We start from the raw sequence: 20,757 nt of genomic DNA, 5'->3' as shown, positions 1-20,757 counted from the left end.
TGGACCCATGGTAAGACAACTACCAGTCAGAGACAACCCGGACCTTGAGCTTCCACTTCTACAGACAAAAGAAGACTATTGTGAAGACACAAATGATGAAGAGGAGCAAGAGATCCTTTATTAGTTCCAGGATGACATGAATATCCTAAATAGACTTGTGGAATGTTTTCCCTTAAAGGCTTACATGAATGGTCACATTGATCACAGGTACTCAACCAGCCCCAGACATGATATGAATGATCTATGCTCTTGGGAAGACAGGACTCTAAAAGAAACTGGGTAGGTTAGTTCATGCGAACATTTCACTTCAGTCATCATTTCCTCACCCCCATGCTGCTCCAAACCTGTATGACTTTTTTTCTTTTTTTGTGGAACACAAAAGGAATGTCTTCCATAAAATTAAAATGGATGGAGACCAAGGGCTGTCAAAAAAGATAAAATGATCATTTATTTACTCTGAAGAAAAAGTCATATGGGTTTTGCAAGACAAATGGGTGAGTAAGTTTGACAGAATTTTAATTTATAGGTGAAATATAACTTCAAAACTGCTGGTGGCATTGATCTCAGCACAGGACCAATCTCCAAGTGGCCTTAAACATTTGTTTACATGGCAATAAAAGATTTATTTGACTAAATATCAATTCTGTTTCACTTGCCCACAATAATTGCTTCATTAATTATAATATAGAATGTAAGTGAACTACTTGTTTGTTTGTTTTTTAATAAAATTAATGAGCTTAGTTTTCTTCTACCATGTATTCCTTCCCTTTTCCTTTTACAGCGCAACTTTGTGAATGGTGTGTAGTCTATTTACTAACTGTCTAGGCTTAATATACTTCATTTTCATCATTCAACTATCAGCTCTTAGAGAGGGAGGCAGACTTCATTATAGCCCAATTAGATTTGTGTGGAGTTTTCGTGCAGATGCAGGGAAGTCTAAATTTAGGACCCTGATTGAGGTTATTGAGTTTGTTTAGTGGAATAATTTCGAAGTTGGAAGGCCAGTTCAGTTTTCCAGAAGACGGTAATGAATTCACTTTAGGCTGACAGTATGCGTCTGTTTGCCGATGAGTCTCGTCTGACATTTAATAAAAAGTTTAAAACAAACGTTTATTTAAAAAAAAAAAAGTATTTTGGAACGCTTTAATCTAAATATTTGATACAATGTTTCCTTTGCTCATATGCGAATTGACGCAAACGTTCCATGCAGGTTTTCTGTCTATTTTTAAGTCGCTTTTCTGCTTGTTACCTCAAACTATATCTTCAGACATATAACTTGTTTTTACCCCGACATGGCTCATTAAATCTGGCTGCTAAATTTATGCTAACTAAAGCAATCAGCCACGTTGTAGTTTATTCGGACATTTCTGGTAAAGTTTGTTTATTTATATAAAAGAAGCAGGTGAGTTTTTTGTGTAGGCCCTGTGTCTCAAAAACATACTGAACATTATATGCAGCAGTTTCTCTTCTCTCGAGCCTTGCAGAACAGCTGATATACCACCCTGACTGTCTTTCCCCCGCCTCTATATTACTAGAGGAGGGCACTGCACCCGTATCAGATTTCACACCTAACCCAGCCAAAGTAGAGACATAAACGGCAGCAAATGGGAAGTGAGTGACCGGGACTCAATGTGTTAACATCCCTTACCTGTGTGGAATGCGCCAGATACACGCTTCAGCTTCAGGTAAACTTACTAGCCTAATAGACCTTTATTTGAGTTATATATATTATGTAAGTGTGCGTTTCTCATTGCTGCAGAAACGGAAGCTGTTGCTGTTTTGAATTATATATTTTAATTCGCTTTGACTCGCTGTAATTGTTCCTAGTCGTTTACGTTTGTGACTGAGTTGAGCAATATCTACATAAGTAGTAGTATATAAGTTTGAGTTAGTGAGTAAGACAGTAAAGTCTAACCGCCTAGTAATACGCAGTTCATCTAATTTTTGCGTGCTGCTTCAGTTTTGGGTTTTCATAATGCGCTTGTGTAGCGGTAATAACTTTCGACAGCTCACTATAGGTGTGGTATCACAACAGATTCAACTCCTGATATCATCTATTTCTGCTGTATTCCGTACAACAAGCCAATGCATGAAAAGGCCGTCTTATTATGGCCCAAAGCGAAAGGAGGGAGGGTGTCCAATTAAAATGGGTGTCAAATAATTGCACTTCTCACACATAATATTTACCAACGCACTGCTGAGAAGATTTTTCTGTTCTCTCCATTAATTTTTGATGTGCACATGTGGGATTGTAATGGGTCAGTTACTAAACTACATTCTGATTTTGCAGACATGTCTGGTTATACATGTATAACAGGTGTTCAGCTTTCCCTCCCTCGTCTTGTAATAGTCTTCAATGGGCCTGTAATGACCAGTTTGGTGCAGCCTTTTCTTTAAGTGTTCCATCTCTCTCTTCTGTCTTTCTCACTCCCCCCTCATTGATTAGGAGAGTATATTTAAAGCTGTGTGACATTAAAAGGTTTGGGATGCTCTTGTTGTGTCGCTTCATCAGAAAACAACAGTTAAACAACTTTATGGTTGCCAACAACCATAAAGATATACATTTTTATCACGATCACTTCTGCTTTGGTGTTTGTTTGGAGTGAACGAAAGTTACACTAATTTTTGCCTTGCTTACGGTGATCATTTTCCCACAGGTCTTTAATTGATACCTGCACGTTTATGATGGCCCACAGCTTTCCTTACATCCTCTCCGAGCGAACGAGACTCATCCTGGTGACGGTTCTCCTGATGCTGGTTTCTGAAGTCCATTCCCAAGGTTATATATTGCCTTTTACCTTTCACTCAAGCCACTCATTTACTAGATATGCACCATATTTTGGATGATGTTGAGAATTTTTTTTATGTTACGACGGATATTCGAAATATTGCCAGCATTAAATTTCGGTTTGTGCACAGTTAAATACTGGCAGAGAAGGATAAACTAAGTCAAATCTACTCTAGTCATTTTTGTAAACCCCTAACTGTATGTTTGTTTCTGTATTTTTGCGCATATGTTTCTGCATCCTTGAATATGGTCAGACTTTGAGAGCCGTGGATAATTGCTGGTGCTTCCATAATTAGATGTCCTTTTTTCTAACCAAAATGCAATGCCGGTGCACTTCAAAATTAAATAAATGGTCAAATAGCATTCATGCTCGCAAACAAAAATAGCAATCCACATATAGCTCCCTTCTGGTGCAGAACTACGTTCCCTTTCATGTTTATTTAAAGGTGAAGTGTACAGCTTTGTAGTATTAAAATGTTCCTAATAATAATCCAGTTTGCAGAAAAACAAATATAAGTATCCATGTTCGTTTATATATTACTGGTAGTTTCCTAGTGGCACAGAAATGATACTTTTAAGCATTAAACCAGTTAATTAAATTATATCATCATAACTGAGTTTTTTTAATGTAAATGCTGTACTATAGTACTTATATATGGTACCAATACTATATCACATTTGCCTTCGAGAACTGTTTCTAGATAAGACTTCAGGAAATGCATTTACAGATCCTTTATTCTGTCAATGATAGCATCTGAAAAACTGTGAGAAAACAAACAGCTTCTGTTTTATTTGTGAAATGTCATCTGCATTCCTAACAGTCCTTCTAATGGGACCAAATTTACAACCCACTTGCTAGAAAAGTGTGTTGTAATTTCACAACAATGAAAACCTATAACAGTGAAGAAACGCTAACATTTTAAACTCCTTTTTTAGCCAAATGATACAGATTTTTTCCCCCCACCTCAATCTGTCTAAATTGTATATTTCCCAAAGGGAAGGAAATTCTTGGTTAGCAGTACACCAGAAAAGAATAGTCTAAAATGCAAACTTTCTGCCTGAGGCCATTGTGCAACATTGTGGAATCCCTAGACAACTTCACATAGCGTTTTGTGGACGTTGCTACATTTGGGCAAGAAATTTGCCTTAAAAATGCTTGGAATAATTTATGTGTTCTCTCTAGGCCTCTTGTTATCTCTGTCATCCCTAGAGGATACATGCTGCGCGTGTGTTTTCCACACTGTTATTGTCTGAGCAGTTGGCTGCACATTTGTTGACTTCTGGGTTGGTGGTGCTGCTGTGTGAAAGCTTCCTTTTGCCTCTGATCCACTGCCAGTTAATGCAGACCATGGATATTTATTTATTGCCACACTGTGAAAATGATACTGTAAGAAGCTAATTCTACTGAATTTCACCCTAAAATGTACTTTTATTGCTGTAATCGAATGCAGTTAATTGTCATAAATAAAATTTATAATAATAATAAGTTTACTTGAATTAAATGTACCACATGAAACATTTTTATACCTGATAACACATTTTTTTTAAATGCATGCAACACAGCATTTCATCATTCACCTGGTTTAATTTTAATAATAACTATTACAATTTCATAAAATTATATTATAATATATATTTTTACTTGAATTAAATCTGTTAATTTTAATACATCATTTATACCTAATAAAACATTTTTATAGTACGTGAATCCCAGCATTTCACTATTCCCTGCTTTTATAATAACAGCAATAATAATAAAAAATAAAATAAAATGGTTTTCCCCCTTGATTTAAACCCCTTAATTTGGATGTTAACACATTTTTATACCTAATAAAACATTTCAGCATTTCCCCAATTTTATTCTCCCAATAACATAATTGGGAGCTTAAAGACACTACAGTAAGAGGGGACAAAGATCTTCATGTTTTTTGGGGTCATCCTCATTGTGACACTCATCTGGGCTATGACGTTACATGCATACAGCCCCTTCAGGCTGACCTTCAACCCCACCGAAAAGCAGATTTCCTGTGGTCCTCAACCCCCTGTTATCCTGCAGGGCATTACAGGGCCGGCTTTGAGCACTCAAGGACAGCTGGGGAGAGGGGAAGACGGGGCTGGGAACATGAAAGAGGGGATTGTGACAAGCTGACATGTGGAAATTATGCAGATAAGCTGAAGACAAGGGCAGAGTTGAACAAGAGAACAGTGATGAAGGAAAAGGAGGAATGAATGAAAAACTTCCCATTCAAATATTAAAACTTTTCAGAGGGGAAAAAGGCCATTGAGATGCTTTTAGAGGAAGACTTTGATCTTTCAAGACATACACATTTTATAGGGGTGTAACGATTCACTCGTTTTCTCGATGCATCGTACAAACCCTGACGATGCAATGCATCAATCTTGAAACATGGATTTTTGAAGCGTGACAGTAATCGATTTAAAACGTTAAGAATCGAATGAATCGCGATTTCTATAGCGATTCAATGCTTTCAAAATATATACACATTAAATTACTACAAGCAGGAATTAATGGAGACCTTGAACAGAGTTCGTGCCTCGCATCTCTCCATCACGCACTCCACTATTTACCGCCTGCAGTGACTGTCACAGGATTGCGCTCGCGCTCCGTTAGTCTCACTGACACATTCTTTGAGCAGCTGATGTGTGATCTCTCCTTAGTACTCATGGCCAGTAAAGCTAAAGTGAAGTAGTTTTGCTTTTCGGTAGTTTTTCAATGGCTCTCGGTCATGCCGACGACGACATTACCTGAGCAGTCGAAGGCTGCGCATTTATTGCATGGACGGAGCAAAAAATTGAAGTGTCTAAAGCATACGCACAGTTCCATTGAATGATAAATGTGTTTTAACAATGTTGTTGAACCGAATGTAAGAAGAAAACTGTATCGAATCGATTCGCTGTCTACCCAAAGATTCACAGCCCTAATATTTTAACTTCATTCCCCAAAGCCCCACATACAGGCCTCTTTTCCCATGATTCTCTCTAGGAGTTTGTTTTTGTCCCTCATCTGACTTATGCTATTACAGATATATCCATTGTGTGTGCATCTGGCCAAAGACTTATCAAATGACTAACAGTCTTAAACCTTGAAATAAGAGCGCAAGGTTTATCTGATAATCAGATGCATATAGTGTTCGTTGCTATAGCAAACAGACATTGCACGTGTTTTGTTTCAGGATCATCATTCGCCGATGGAGAGGAAAAGTTAAATACTATAGCATTTTATTGCCAAAGACTTATCAAATGACTAACAGTCTTAATACATCTGGGCCCGTATTCACAAAACATCTTAAGGCTAAAAGTAGCTCATAACTCGCCGATTTAGGAGAAAATCTTAAAAATAATGGGCGTGTCAGTCCTAAATTTAGTACTCCGAGTATTTCACTAAGTGTTTAGCGCTAAAACTAGTTCATAAATCTGTGAAACGTTAGGAGTAGTGAAGAGGACTCCTAAGTCACTAAGACCAAATCTGAACTATCCTAAAATGGCTGTTGACAACAATCTGCAGATGCATATAGTGTTCGTTGCTATAGCAAACAGACATTGCACGTGTTTTGTTTCAGGATCATCATTCGCCGATGGAGAGGAAAAGTTAAATACTATAGCATTTTATTTTATGAAAATGAGATGATGAAGTTTTCGCACTGAAAGAGAAGTGATCTTGCGCTCATAGACGTGCCAGGCTTTATCTGCAGCTAAACTGTATAAAAAGCAGAACGGAGGTGATCCCAACTCCAAATTTTTTATTATATCCTTAATATATAGCTGTTCTCACGTCCAGTCTGGTTTTCTTTTATGTTTGCATGTCTTGCTATCAGCCATGATTATTCTACTCTGTTAATTAAAAGGCTGTTTATATGCATATTAGAGCTGCCCCCTAATAGTCGACTAACCGTTAGTCGACGAGAAGAGGCTTGGTCGACCAAAATTTAATTAGTCGCTTAGTCGCAGAAAAAAAAAACGGTGTGTATGTGGTAATATAGTACATAGGGCAGGACATATGCTCACCTAACATTCTTCGACCTCAAATATGGCTTATCATCTAAAATATGTATGTAGTAGCAACTTTACATGGCAGCTCAATTTAATGTTTTCCTAGAAAAAAGTGCGCTGTTCATGTGTTTGTGCGGAGTGTGGAAGCTGAACAGTAGCGTGCTTGGGCTACTGCAGGACAGATGGAGGCGCCGGTGCGATCATTTGCTCTTAAAATACTTCGCCATTTTTGGTCATACAGATAAGAGTAATGCATCTTTTGTATCTGTAAAGACTCTACATTTATTCGTGTGCACTCAGAATAACAACGAAACGTTGCGCTTTTGTAAAATAATGAAAGCAAACAGGATGCGCTTTCTGCCGTCTCGGTCTGTGAACTTGAGCTTGATCACTTCGAAACTCTGTGTATGCTTGCCTTATTACAGACATGAAAAATATATCTATAGAGATTGAAACTTTTAAATGAACCAATTCAAATAGAAAACAAATATTCTCAGATGTAATCCGTATGAAACATGCATAGGCCTACAGGCGCATACTGCGGAGATGACGAGTCAGTGTCGCTGACTTCATCTCTTAAACCGAAAACAGAAAGCACTAGTGTAACAATAAATTATTAAAACGTTAATGCAGTGTACTTGCTGTTTTTCCCTAACATATTCATAATTATTATATTTGCCGGTGCACTGTGGTACCTTACGGTAGCTTATTGGGCTATTAAAGGCTCATTATTATGATTTAGGTTTATTAATAAAAGTGCGACTTATAGTCGACTAATGCTTAAAATGAACGACTACTAGTCGACCAGAAAAATCTTTAGTCGAGGGCAGCCCTAATGCATATTGACTAATTGTTTACGAGAAGCATACATATAAGAGGCTGATAATTAGCTTAATTAGTGACACTTAGCCTGCATTTTAAAATCTTTGTTTGAATGTGGCAATTAACATTTTTATTTTAAAACCTTTATTTTATAATATGGCAACATAATATTGCGCTCTACAATATTTCTATGAATAAATCTCTGACAGAGACTATCAGCCAATGACTGTGTGCATAGTTAGTATGCTGACATCATCCATAGCAACAAGGTCAACCCCGCCCTTACTCTTAGCTTAAGACTTCTGTCTATTCCTTAGTAAATGTTTGTCTCAGCAGCTTTGTGAATTGGTTTTAAGAGAAAACTCTTAGCTAAAAACTTTTACTGCTATTTAGGAGAACTCTTAGTGGTAAGATAAAATATTTTGTGAATACGGGCCCAGTTTTCTTTGCTAATAATGTGTTTGGAACTTGTATTCCAACAAAGCATGTTGCATAAAGTCTTAGTATGCATTTCTAGGCCGTCTGAAGCTGACTGTTCTGTCTGAAGATCGGCTGCAGATTAAATGGAAGGAGGCGGAAGGGCCGGTGCAGGGCTATAAGGTCCGTGTGCGGCCCATCACAGGTGAGACTGCAGTTAATGGTAACTAATTAAGATTACATACAGGATGTGCATGCAGTGACATATATGTGACCCTGGACCACAAAACCAGTCATAAGGGTCCATTTTTTTTATTGAGATTTATGCATAAATAATAAATAGCTGAATAAATAAGCTTTCCATTGATGTATGGTTTGTTAGGATAGGACAATATTTGGCCGAGATACAACTATTTGAAAATCTGGAATCTGAGGGTGCAAAAAAATCTAAATACTGAGAAAATCGCCTTTAAAGTAGTCTAGATTAAGTTCTTATCAACGCTTATTGCTAATCGAAAATTAAGTTTTGATATATTTACAGTAGGAAATTTACAAAATATCTTCATGGAACATGATCTTTACTTAATATCCTGATGAATTTTGGCATAAAAGAAAAATGTATCATTTTGACCCATACAATGTTTTTTTTGGTTATTGCTACAAATATACCCCAGCGACTTGACTGGTTTTGTGGTCCAGTGTCACATATATACGGTACTATTCAAACCTTTTTTAAATGTTTTTTAAAGAAGTCTCTTATGCTCACCTAGGCTGCGTTTATTTGTCAAAATACAGTGCAAACAGTAATATTGTGAAATAATATTTACAGTTTACAATTAAAACAGATTTCAATATATTTTAAAATGTAAATTATTCTTGTGATGGCATAGCTGAATTTTCAGCATCATTACTCCAGTCTTCAGTGTCACATGATCCTTCAGAAATCATTCTAATATGCTTGATTGTCTGCTCCGGAAACATTTCTTATTATTATCAATATTTAAAACAGTTGTGCTGCTTCATATTTATGAGGAAACTGTAATGCATTTTTCAGGATTCTTTGTTAATTAAAAAGTTTTAAAGAGCATTATTTATTTAACAAATATATTTTTAACAATGTAAATCTACTTACTGTCAGTTATAATCTATTTAATACATCCTTGCAGAATAAAAGTATAAATTAAAATAAATAAATAAAATCTCACTGATTGTCATAGCATATAGCAGTCATAACTGGTCGCTCCAGGGCAGATTAAATCATCTGCTGCTCTGCGGAAACACCCAAAGTTTGTCCACTACACATAACAATAATTGGATTCCACTGAAGCACTCGATTTATTACATTTACATTTACAGAATTTGAGATTTTAAAACAAAAAATGACTGTATTTGTCAGTAAATAAATCAAATAGATAGAAAAGTTACTTATTTTTAAAAGTAACTTTAATATTATGATGTATTATATTTGAAAAATGAATAAAGATTTGCAGATTATAGCCAGACATTATCAAGGGCCTTTCTTTCTTTCTTTCTTTCTTTGTAGAACAGTACATTCTTATCCCACTGAGTAAGCATTCAGAACAGGTGAGGAATAGGAAAGCAGGATTTTTGAGCGATGATTGAATCAGGATAGTCATAAGTTGCTCATATCTCTTCTGTCTGACTTCTCATCTTGTTTTTACCACTCTCTATTTGTGTGTCCATACCTTTCAGTTGAACCCCTTCTCTTTCCCACTATTTCTCTCTCTCTGTCTTTATCTTTGTCTCTCTTATCTACTGTTCAGCCCTTGTGCTCAGGTGAGTCCAGGCAGGTCTGTTGCAGTCTTGAGAAAGTTCACACAGCAAAACAAACAGCACACATGCCCCACAGTGCTCCAGGCAGAGACAGACAGAAATAGGCATTCATGTTTCACAATAAAATCTCACACTCTGCCATCTTTTGATGATATTTAGGTTTATGTTCTGTGCAATTTCTCACTGTCCATTCTCTATGTGAAGTATATAATTCACTACTCTTATTTTCCCTCATACCTTGAAATGAAAAACCACATGCTGTGTCTCATTTCGAGGTCTGCGCCTTCAGGAGGTGGCTTTTGTCAGTCGCATGCTTTAATCAAGTCTGTCTCATTTTATAAAAGCAACCTTTATATTCCAAAATAAGAAAGAAATTACAGTAATGCATACCTCACAAGAAATAAGATGTTTGTGGACAACAAAAACCACTCCTGGAAGGCACAACTTTTGAGATGAGACCGCAACAATCACTTCACACAACAATCACATGTACATTATACTACATTTTAATTTTAATCACATAAAATGACCTAAAACTGCAGTGCACCTTAACTGAAATTTATATCTATCTATCTATATATATATATATATATATATATATAAAATGTATATAATTTAATTTATAATATTTTTGTTTCATATTATTTTTTTAAAATAGATGCACTCATAATAAATGCATTCATTTTAGGCAAAAGCAGTTCGTTTTTTTTGTTTTTCAATTTAGTCTCAAGCAGTTTTGACTGAAATGATCAGGAACAGTGTAAATAGTACAATAAACTTTTTTTTATATCAGTTCAAGGGAACTTCCCTAGCTTAACCAATGGCATATGTTTGGGATGGGACTATCTGCTTCTCCGCCCAGTGCAGAGGATTGTTTGAAAAACTTGTTTGTCTTTTTTAGGTGTTTGGTGATGTTAGTGGCATAAAGATTACAGACGCATACAGCTTAATCTAAATCACCATTTCATTCTCTTTTCTAGAGGTTCCTCAGCCAGAGCTGATGCTCACAACTACACGCGGCCGGGCCACGGTGGCAGGCCTGGACCCCAGACAGGAGTATCTCCTCCAAGTTATGGTGCTCAATGGGACGCTGGAGAAACTCATTGCAAAAAGACGCTTCACCAGTAAGACTGGAAGATAAGAGGATGTTGCTTTGTGGTTGCAAACGTGGTTAGAATTGTCGCTAGGTCATTGTTAGGTGTCCAAGTCAAAATAGCCAACCAACTACTCCTTCCTGTAACCTCTATGGAATATTTCACCTGACAGGCTAAAATTCTAAAGGCTAAAGTGTTTTTATTTAGAAAACTAATTGCAGACCTCAAGCTACACAATTTGAGCTATCATTCACATCTGTACTAAAAATGGTGGAAGTTACAGTAAGCCTTAAAATTATATTCAGGTTAGAGGATCCCTTCCCTTCTGATTTGTTGTTGGAGGTGGGGGATCTTTCCAGAGTGCTTTTTGTGCACAGGAAGCAGAAATCTGTACGTCGTAATTCCCAGCGGTCACAAGCTGTCAACACACAGTCCCAAAGTACAGAAACAATCCCTTTTAACACATTACATACTCCACACACACACACACACACACACACACACACACACAAACAGTGTTCAGGAGAGATCTGTCTGTAATTGACAGTGTCGAATGGTGGATTCCTGTTGGATTACAGGCTGGGACTGACGCTTGTGCCTTTACAGGCACAAAACACTTTTGGGATTCCCTTTAAAACACAGAAATGTCCCACCGAAACAACCTCCCTGAAAGAAACCTGATATCAAATGATGAAATACCTGACTTTCAGATTTCACTTCAGCTGTGAATGTGCTAAAATAAGAATGTAAACACCAGTGATAAAAGTATTTCGTTATGGGAGATCAGACTTTATTCCATAGTAGCCTGGTGTTGTCATTGTTAAAAGATGCAGACTATGCCAAACATCTGTGATACGTTTGGATGAGAGGTTGGGAGAGTAGGTTACTGTGTCGCCCCGTGCAGGTCTGGACAGGCCAGTCGTGTGGTTTGGCTAGAGGGCCAGGCTTGCTTGTCTGAGGAGGATTATTCCATTGTTCCCTCATAAAAGCATAAGCATCCACTCAGTTTTTCCATGTGGATCTGCTTATATGTCAGAAAGGTGTTAATAAAATGGGGCTTAAACACAGTTTATTTGACGTACCTAATGGTTTACGAAATAAATAATCAAAAATGTTATTGTTCACTCCACATCCTTTCATATTTACACACACCCATTCTCTGATTTCTTGTCAGTCGATGGGTTGCGGGAAGAAGAGTTGATCCGCAGCGGGAACAGGGAGCAGAAGAAGAAAACTCACTCCATTGGCTCTGAATCTGGAGAGGCGGATGACGTGACGGAAGCTCTAGCAGCCCTTCCCACTGTGCTCTACCAAGAACCAACGACTACAGGTAGAGGATTCGCAAACACTGTCTGCCAGTTTCCTATAAGTTAACTATATACTGTATGTACTGTATTTGTCAACACAGTCTTATCTGCAAAATAGGCTTTATGTTTTATACACTAACGTTCAAAGGTTTGGGGTCAGTAATATAAAAAAAATTAAAATGATAATAATATTTTTATTTTGCAGGGATGCATTAAATTGATTAAAAGTGACAGTGAAGACTTTTTTTTTGAAAAAAGAATTTCAAATAAATGCTATTCTTTTGAACTGTTTATTCATCAAAGAATCCTAAAAAAGTATTGTTTCCACAAAAAAATTAAGCATCACAACTGTTTTTCAACATTAATAATAATAAGAAATGTTTCTTGAGCACCAAATCAGCATATTAGAAGGATTTCTGAAATTGTAATAATATTTCACAATATTACTGTTTTTTTCTATATTATAATAAATGCAGCCTTCATGAGCATGAGGGACTTCTGTCAAAAACTAAAAAGTTATATGCCTGCTGTTGCAGTTTTGGCTCCAAGCTCCATATGTGTGAAACAGTGTTACAAAAAAATTGTTAGCAGCATAACATTTCTTAGTGACAAACCAAACATACTTTTATAGTTCCTGCCCAACCGGGTGTACAAAGCAGAGGAACTCTGTGCCGACCTTCCGTCCTGCGGTCTCTCTGTCATTATCAGTGTTTTACTGGTGGAGCTACAGATCGTTGAGCTGGCGCCAGCTCTACTATCTAACCTATTAATAAAAGTCCATTCATCCCCCAAATGCCTGTAATTAATGCAGCTGTAATGGGACAGAGGACTGGACAAGGAGGGAGAGTGTCCACCTGTGCTAAGTGTACATTTAGAACAAGGCGGGGTGTGGGAATACAGACACCATCACTTGCTATTGTCACTCAGTCTATTAATATCCAGTCTTCCAATATTCTTCAGAAACCACTTAACATGCTTAAACATAATCAACATGCTTATATTTTATTTTGCTGATAATTTAAGCTTTTGATGTCATATAACTGTTTTTTAGCAGCAGTATATAATACTTTTATTTAGCTATTTATCTTTCTACTATGCTATAGAGCCTCCTGCTGTACCTGAGCTTGAGCCAGAAGTTGACAGAAACACCAAAGAAAAGAAAAAGAAGAAAGACAAGAATCGATCTAAGGGTAAAATCGAGACTGAGGATAAAAATGATCAAGAAGAAAATGGAGGGAAGTCAGTGAGAGAAGAGGTCACCATCACCAACAAACCGAGAAAAACCACCCCAACCCAAGCTGTCACAGGTAATGCCACTCACATTTCAGATGAACTAAATTAATCAGATGGGCAAACAGTTAATGAAAAATCAATGCTCATTGTTACTGATCTCATAAATATGCAACTATAAACGTAAGACGCACATTGACTCAGTGATACAGGAACATGTTAGGGTCAGTGTTTAACAGAGTTAATGAGCTGTGTTGATGTTTCCTGTGTCTGTGTAGTGAGGGCTAATAACAGAATTAGGGACAAACCAGAGTTAATGACACGGTGTAGGTTGTTATCAGCGCCTCTTGTGTGCCCTCAGGACTGAAATGTGTTCCCTCCTTTCTCCCATCTGTAAAAAAACACACACACATAGATAGGAATGAATGCACCATTGAGAAACAGTAGATGTATTGACAAAAGGGATCTAGCAAAATCATTGCACAAATTGTTTTATATAGGAGCAAAGAGGACTGAAGAATGTTTGAAAAGACCCTTGAATACACTTCACAACAAAGTGCAAAAATGCCCAGGATAAGAGACATTAAAAGACACACTAAGTTTAAGTTCCTAGTTAAGTGCTTAGTGTTTAATGTTACCCTTTACTAAAACCACAGTGTTTGACTCTTGCCCATGTGTCTCAAGCTGTTTCCACACGAAAGCCATTTGAATGCAGTGCTGGAGCTCAGGCTGATCTGGTCCTTCTGGTGGATGGATCCTGGAGCATCGGCCGTACAAACTTCAGAAAAGTGCGTGACTTCCTGGAGGGTCTGGCTGTCCCCTTTCACATTGGGCCGCAGGGTGTTCAAATAGGTGAGATGTTATTTCATATTATCTATATACATTGTATATGTATTGCAATTTCAAAGCTGTGCATCTCAGTGTCAACACTTAATTGTACTTAATAATTTACTTAATGTAAGTTTAGTTTATACATTACTGTTCAGTTTGGCGTCAGTAAGATGTTTTTTTTTATGGTTTTCAAATAAGTATCTTGCTCACCAAGTCTGCATTTATTTGATAATAATCTGCATTTATTTGTTTATTAACTGAACTATAATTATATATTATATATTATAATTTTCATCATCATTACTCCAGTGTCTTCAGTGTCACATGATCCTTCAGAAATCATTCTAACATGCTGATTTGCTGCTCAAGAAATTATTCTTATTATTATCAGTGTTGAAAACAGTTGTGCTGCTTAATATTTTTGTGGAAATCGTAATACATTTTAAGGATATAGCCAATAGCCTTGTGGTTAGTGCGTTGAAATATAGCGCAACTGTGCTCACGGTGACCCGAGTTCGATTCCCGTCTCGGGGTCCTTTGCCGATCCCGCACCCTCCCTCCTCCCAGTGCTTTCCTGTCGTCTCTCTACAGTCCTATCTATAAAAGAAATGCATATAAAAAAACATTAAAATGATTATAAATGTCTTTACTGTCACTTTTGATTAATTTAATGCATGCTTACTGATTAAAAGTATTAATTTGTTGTTGTTTCAGCATTATCTCAGTACAGTGGAGATCCACGGACAGAGTGGCATCTTAATAACTTCACCTCTAGAGAGCCACTTCTGGAGGCCATCAGGAACTTCAGATACAAGGGAGGCAACACTTTCACAGGTAACTATAGATATTATACCCTGTATATTTCTTAATGACCTGGGATTAAAAAACTATTCTAAAAAGGAAAGTTCAGAATCTAATTCCTGATTGGAAGAGCCACATGGACAATTCAGATAAATGCACCCCTGTGAATGCATATTCTCTAATAATGTACGTTGCTTGGCAACCATAAACATGAGAATTTACCTGTAATTTATCGTTCTAAATATACCTGCCTATTTTAATTATTGGACTGATAATGATAACATTAACAAGCTACATTTACAGCCAGAACCAGTATAAACAATATGTCATGCATCCTTTAATATCTATTGAATGTTTGTTTTTTTATCATCGTCGTTTTTGTCACCATTTATAAGCAATTGTTTTTTAAACATGGTAAAGAGGGTTTTAGGCGGTCTGGATTTGCATTATATACAACAAATCTTGTCCACTGTAAAGTTACTAAATGCACAGCTTCTTGTGGCTTATTGTTCTTTGTTTTTTTTTGTTATCTAATAATCTGAATCCTATATGTGACCCTGGACCACAAAACCAGTCATAAGGGACAATTTTTCGAAATTGAGATTTATACATCATCTGAACGCTGAATAAATAAGCTTTCCATTGATATATGGTTTGTTAGGATAGGACAATATTTGGCCGAGATACAACTATTTGAAAATCTGGAATCTTGAGGGTGCAAAAACAAATTTAAATACTGAGAAAGTCGCCTTTAAAGTCGTCCAAATGAAGTTCTTCGCAATGCATATTACTAATCAAAAATTAAGTTGTGATATATTTACGGTAGGAAATTTACAAAATATCTTAATGGAATATGATCTTTACTTAATAGCCTAATGATTTTTGGCATAAAAGAAATATTGATAATGTTGACCCATACAATGTTTTTTTGACTATTGCTAAAAAATATACCCCAGCGACTTATGACTGGTTTTGTGGTCCAGGGTCACATATACATCACACATCAAGGTAGTCCAGCAGTGATTAAAGGATGTTTATATGACACCAATACGAGAGTATTGGTTCATTTTTAACATGTCTATATTTCAGGTCAGGCTCTCATACATGCTCTTGAGAACAATCTGAAGGAGGAGGTAGGGGCGCGACCCAACACCCCACAGTTCCTGCTGCTGTTGACTGATGGGAAATCTCAAGATGATGCCATTGCTGCAGCCAACAGGCTGAAGAATGCCGGCGTAGAGATCATTGCTATAGGTGAGAGCTTTATAAAGCAAATTACACATCGAGTGTAATGAATTTCAGAGATGCTTTGTGAAGATGACTGCTGTTTGATAATGAATACACTACATTTCAAAGGTTTGGGATCTGTAAGATTACAAAAGTCTTTTCTGCTCACCAAGGCTACATTTATTGGATAAAAAATAGTCAAAACAGTAATATAGTTAATATATTTAAAATAACTGTTTTCTGTTTTAGTATATTTTAAAATGTAATTTATTCCTGTGATGCAAAGCTTTTTTTCAGCACCATTACACCAGTCTTCAGTGTCACATGATTCTTCAGAAATCATTCTAATATGCTGATTTGCTGATCAAACATTTCTTATTGTTTAAAACAGTTGTGCCATGATACATTTTCTTCGGATTCTGTGATGAATAGAACAGCATTAGTTTGAAATATAATCGTTTGTGACATTATAAATGTCTTTATTGCTTTTGTTGTGTTGTCAATTTAATGTTTAATTGCTAAATAAAGTCACATGAACAGTAGTGTAAATACAGTATATGCTATTGCATATTTAAAATGACCTTTGCTATAGTTATGTGTATATATACACACAAAGTTTTATCTTTATTTCTTTCCCACTCATGTCCAGGTGTGAAAAATGCAGATGAGGCAGAGTTGAGGCAGATGGCGTCTGAACCGCTGGAGCTGAATGTGTATAACGTGAATGATTTTCCTCTGCTCAGTAAACTGGTGGGAAGACTAGCACGCATCCTCTGTGGCAAGATTGAAGACCGTATTAAAGCGAAGAGTAGGCCAATCACATACACATTGGTCTTCATTATAATGATCTAAAACTGATCTAAATTCCCACATACTCCCATTGAAACAAAATGGTATATGTCTTTTTCGAGAAGGAATGGAGCGTCCCACTCAGGACCCAGTTCTGTCCTATCCCAGCCCAACTGATCTGCAGTATGTAGGCCTAGGCTCGAGAGAAGTGCGGCTGCGTTGGAACATCCCCAGCAAAAGTCCTCAGCAGTACAGAGTGGTGTACCACACCGCTGAAGGACAGAGTTTGAAAGAGGTGAGCCAAGTGTCCAGCACTCTTTTAAGCACTAAAATGTAAAAGAAAAGTCTGCATAAGTTTCTGAAATCAAGTACTTATTTTTTTTAATAAGTATATATTACGGCCTTTAAAAAGTATGTTATATTTGTCAGTATGAATTAATTTACTACAATTGCATCGCTTCACTGCCATTCACAACTCCTCTCCTGTGACCTCATGGGATAATAATAAATAACAGAAATAATAGGTCATCCGGGGATTTTTTGCCAACTGTTTTATGAAAACTGTGAGTTCGGACATACTCTTTTTCACCCTCTGTATAGTAGGGAAGTGCACAATTTTGGATGCTGCCTAAAAGTTGGTGTCTTCCAGCCATTAGACTGGTATCCTGTAAAGATGTTAAAAGCTGGAATTGCTTGTATCAAATCACTGTGGTTTAATTGTGAGCACCAGGAATTGAAGAAATGTTGGTTTGTTGGTGCCACCTACAGGATGTTTTCTATGCTGTAGTTGTAGTTGCATTCAGAAAACTCACTTTGCTTTTATATGCATGTTGTTGATTGATTTCAGGTGGTGGTGAATGGAACAGACTCCACAGTTCTGCTGACAGGACTGTCCTCACAAACACAATACCACCTGTCCATCTTTCCTGTCTATGAGAACAATGTGGGCTCTGCTCTGAGAGGCACCTTCACCACTTGTTAGTTTCAGCACTCAAAATGCTCATTCATAACATTTCCTAATTTATAGTTAAAAATCCCAAGACCACACTGAAAATCTGGGATTCTAAACTTGGAAGCAGAAAGTTTTAGGTTTTTGCTAATTAAAAACAAACATGATGGCAAAAATGAATAAGAAATTGATACTGTTATAAATGTAAATGTAATTTTGTGCAGCTAAAGTGCTGCTGACGTTAAAGCAAAAAGGGATATTTACGTATTTTTATGCTGATAATGAAATTTGGTCTCAGAGTTTTAGACGCCACTGCATATCATAATAAATTATCTCCGCTTTAAAGTACCATTGGCTATACCTGAGGCTCTAGAGGTCACCGCTTCCTCCCCTAGCAGTCTGCGGGTGCGCTGGCAGCCGGCCACTGGAGCCACACAGTACATGGCCTTATACTCAGCACTCAATGATGGAGAGCCTGATGATGCCAAAGAGGTGAGTCTGGGACATCTCACAATGTGGCTCAGTGTTTCTAATTATGTTACAATGGTTTGATGCCATTCCCGTGCTCTTGTTTCTTGTGCCAGGTGAAGTTTGGACCAGCTCAGACGGACGTGGAGTTGGTGGATCTGATGCCATCCACAGATTATTCAGTCACACTTTATGCTCTTTTTGATGAGGACCCCAGTGACCCAATTACAGCCATCGGCGCCACCTGTAAATACAGATTCATTATAAGCACTTTCATAGAAACGTATCTATCTAGTCTTACGAGACTATTCCCACTATGCTCACACACACTTTTATCCACTTCCCAGACAGGTGTGACAATTCTTCTTATAGGGATAGGTCACACAAAATTGAACAATTCTGAAAATTTACTCAACCTCATGTCGTTCCAAACCTGTATGACTTTCTTCTGTGGAACATAAAAGACATTTTTAGAAATGTTCTCTTTGTCCATACTATGGAAGTCAGTCAAATCTGTTTGGCTAACAAAATTTTTCAAAAGTACCTTTTTTTTGTGTATAGAATGAAAGTCATACAGGTTTGCAATGACATGAGGTAAATGTTCACAGAATCTTTTTTTTCTCTTTAATAATGCCTTAAAGGGGTCATTGGATGCCCATTTTCCACAAGCTGATATGATTCTTTAGGGTCTTAATGAAAAGTCTATAACATACTTTGGTTAAAATTTCTCAATGATAGTGTAAAACAACACCCTTTTTACCCTGTCAAAAACATCTCTTTTTACAGCAAGCCATATCAGTGCATTTCCCTTTAAATGCTAATGAGCTCTGCTCACCCCGCCCCTCTCCCTCAGTGGGGTGATGTGCAGTTCTCTGAGAGACTGTAAACTTTAGCTGCATTCATCGTGAAACTTGCTAACTAGCACATTATTTGCGATTTGCAAAATTCATTAAAAAACTTATACTCACTTCTTCTGTAGGTGAAGCTGAATCACGAATGATTCGCACAAACATTTAGGTAGATTGGAGGACGCATTCCCTTCAAAAACAAACGTACTCCACTGCGTCTTCAGTGGATCAGATGTGGGTAGTAAATGATGACTGCTATGTTCATTATTACAATACATCCAACAGCAAAACACCTCAATTGCTTAGGAGACATTCTTGTCTACACCTCCGTCTTCAAAACAATGGCAGACTGATGACAGCTTACTCAGAGCGGGTCTAATCTAAAACACCAATGTCAATCAACAATCGTGGAAGGGGCCTGGACCCGTGTGACATCACACAGCCAAGAATCTGAGAACGGCTTGATTTGAAAAAGGGGATATTATTCATCTGGATTTTATCTGAAAAACCACTGGGTGGATTTTTATCATTATAGGGTGGTTGTGTACACACTGCCAACACACATTTAAGTTCAAACAGCATGTAAAAGTTAATTGTGCATCCGATGACCCCTTTAAAAGAAGAAAGGAGAGAAAAACTACACATAAACGTAATTTCTGTCACTAAGCACCATAAATTAGTCAGAAAAAAACAGATGGCTGGTTCTCATGTTTATAATAACAGCCAGTTAATTACATTAACCTCTTTGTTCCTCAAAGGTAAAAATAAAATGAATGTGAATGGTAACTGTCAACCAATATGTGGTGGTAAGACTACTGTAATAGTAACTGTTTCTGCTCTGAACACAAATGCTGAATGCTATTTTGGACATTTGTGAACCCTAAATCATTGAATTATTTTTAACCAATTCATTGACAAGAACAGTTTTATATGGGAATTCCCACCAGTAAAAGAAAATGGAGAACTGATTAATAATTCAGTAAAAAAAAAAAAAAAAAATAGCAAACAACATTTTTATTTTTCTGTCAACTCCTGACTGCAACTTCTCATACCTGCAACTCAGAAGTTTAGTCTCTTGCCATATTAAATTGTCCCACAGAAATCCCTTGATGTCTTTTGCTCATTCCCTCTGTTCTTTCTCTCATCTGTCTATTTTTTCCAGTCCCACTGCCGTCTCCTCTCAGTTTGCAGTTTCCCATGGTCAGTCACAGCACTCTGAAGGTCACGTGGGTCCCTGGAGCTGTCGATGTTCCTGCACACCGCATCATCTACAGCACCAATCACGGCAGTGATGTCAAGCAGGTGAGCAGATGCCAGAAGTCACTTGTTAGGTTTTTGATGTTGTAACGTTTATTATTATTTATTAGCTCTAAAAAGGGGA

General features: G+C 37.1%; 1 protein-coding gene across 1 annotated transcript; it reads left to right on the top strand.

Moving 5' to 3' along the window:
* Nucleotides 1–1,533: 1,533 nt before the first annotated feature.
* On the top strand, nt 1,534–20,678 carry LOC107568833 (collagen alpha-1(XX) chain-like; the record flags this gene model as incomplete). The annotated part of the gene is made up of 15 exons (XM_016254822.1): nt 1,534–1,685; nt 2,658–2,779; nt 8,139–8,243; nt 10,813–10,956; nt 12,101–12,256; nt 13,337–13,540; nt 14,148–14,315; nt 15,009–15,128; nt 16,185–16,349; nt 16,972–17,130; nt 17,237–17,406; nt 17,959–18,088; nt 18,407–18,552; nt 18,645–18,774; nt 20,539–20,678. Coding segments are annotated over exons 2-15 (2,034 nt in total), but the record flags the coding sequence as incomplete, so codon positions are not given.
* Between the last annotated feature and the right edge of the window lie 79 nt (nt 20,679–20,757).

This window comes from Sinocyclocheilus grahami, unplaced genomic scaffold (assembly GCF_001515645.1).
Source record: "Sinocyclocheilus grahami isolate Dianchi unplaced genomic scaffold, SAMN03320097.WGS_v1.1 scaffold1286.1, whole genome shotgun sequence".
In the NCBI taxonomy this organism is placed as follows: Eukaryota; Metazoa; Chordata; class Actinopteri; order Cypriniformes; family Cyprinidae; genus Sinocyclocheilus; species Sinocyclocheilus grahami.
Note: the sequence above shows the minus strand (reverse complement) of the source record. Positions and strands in the feature narration are given on the sequence as shown.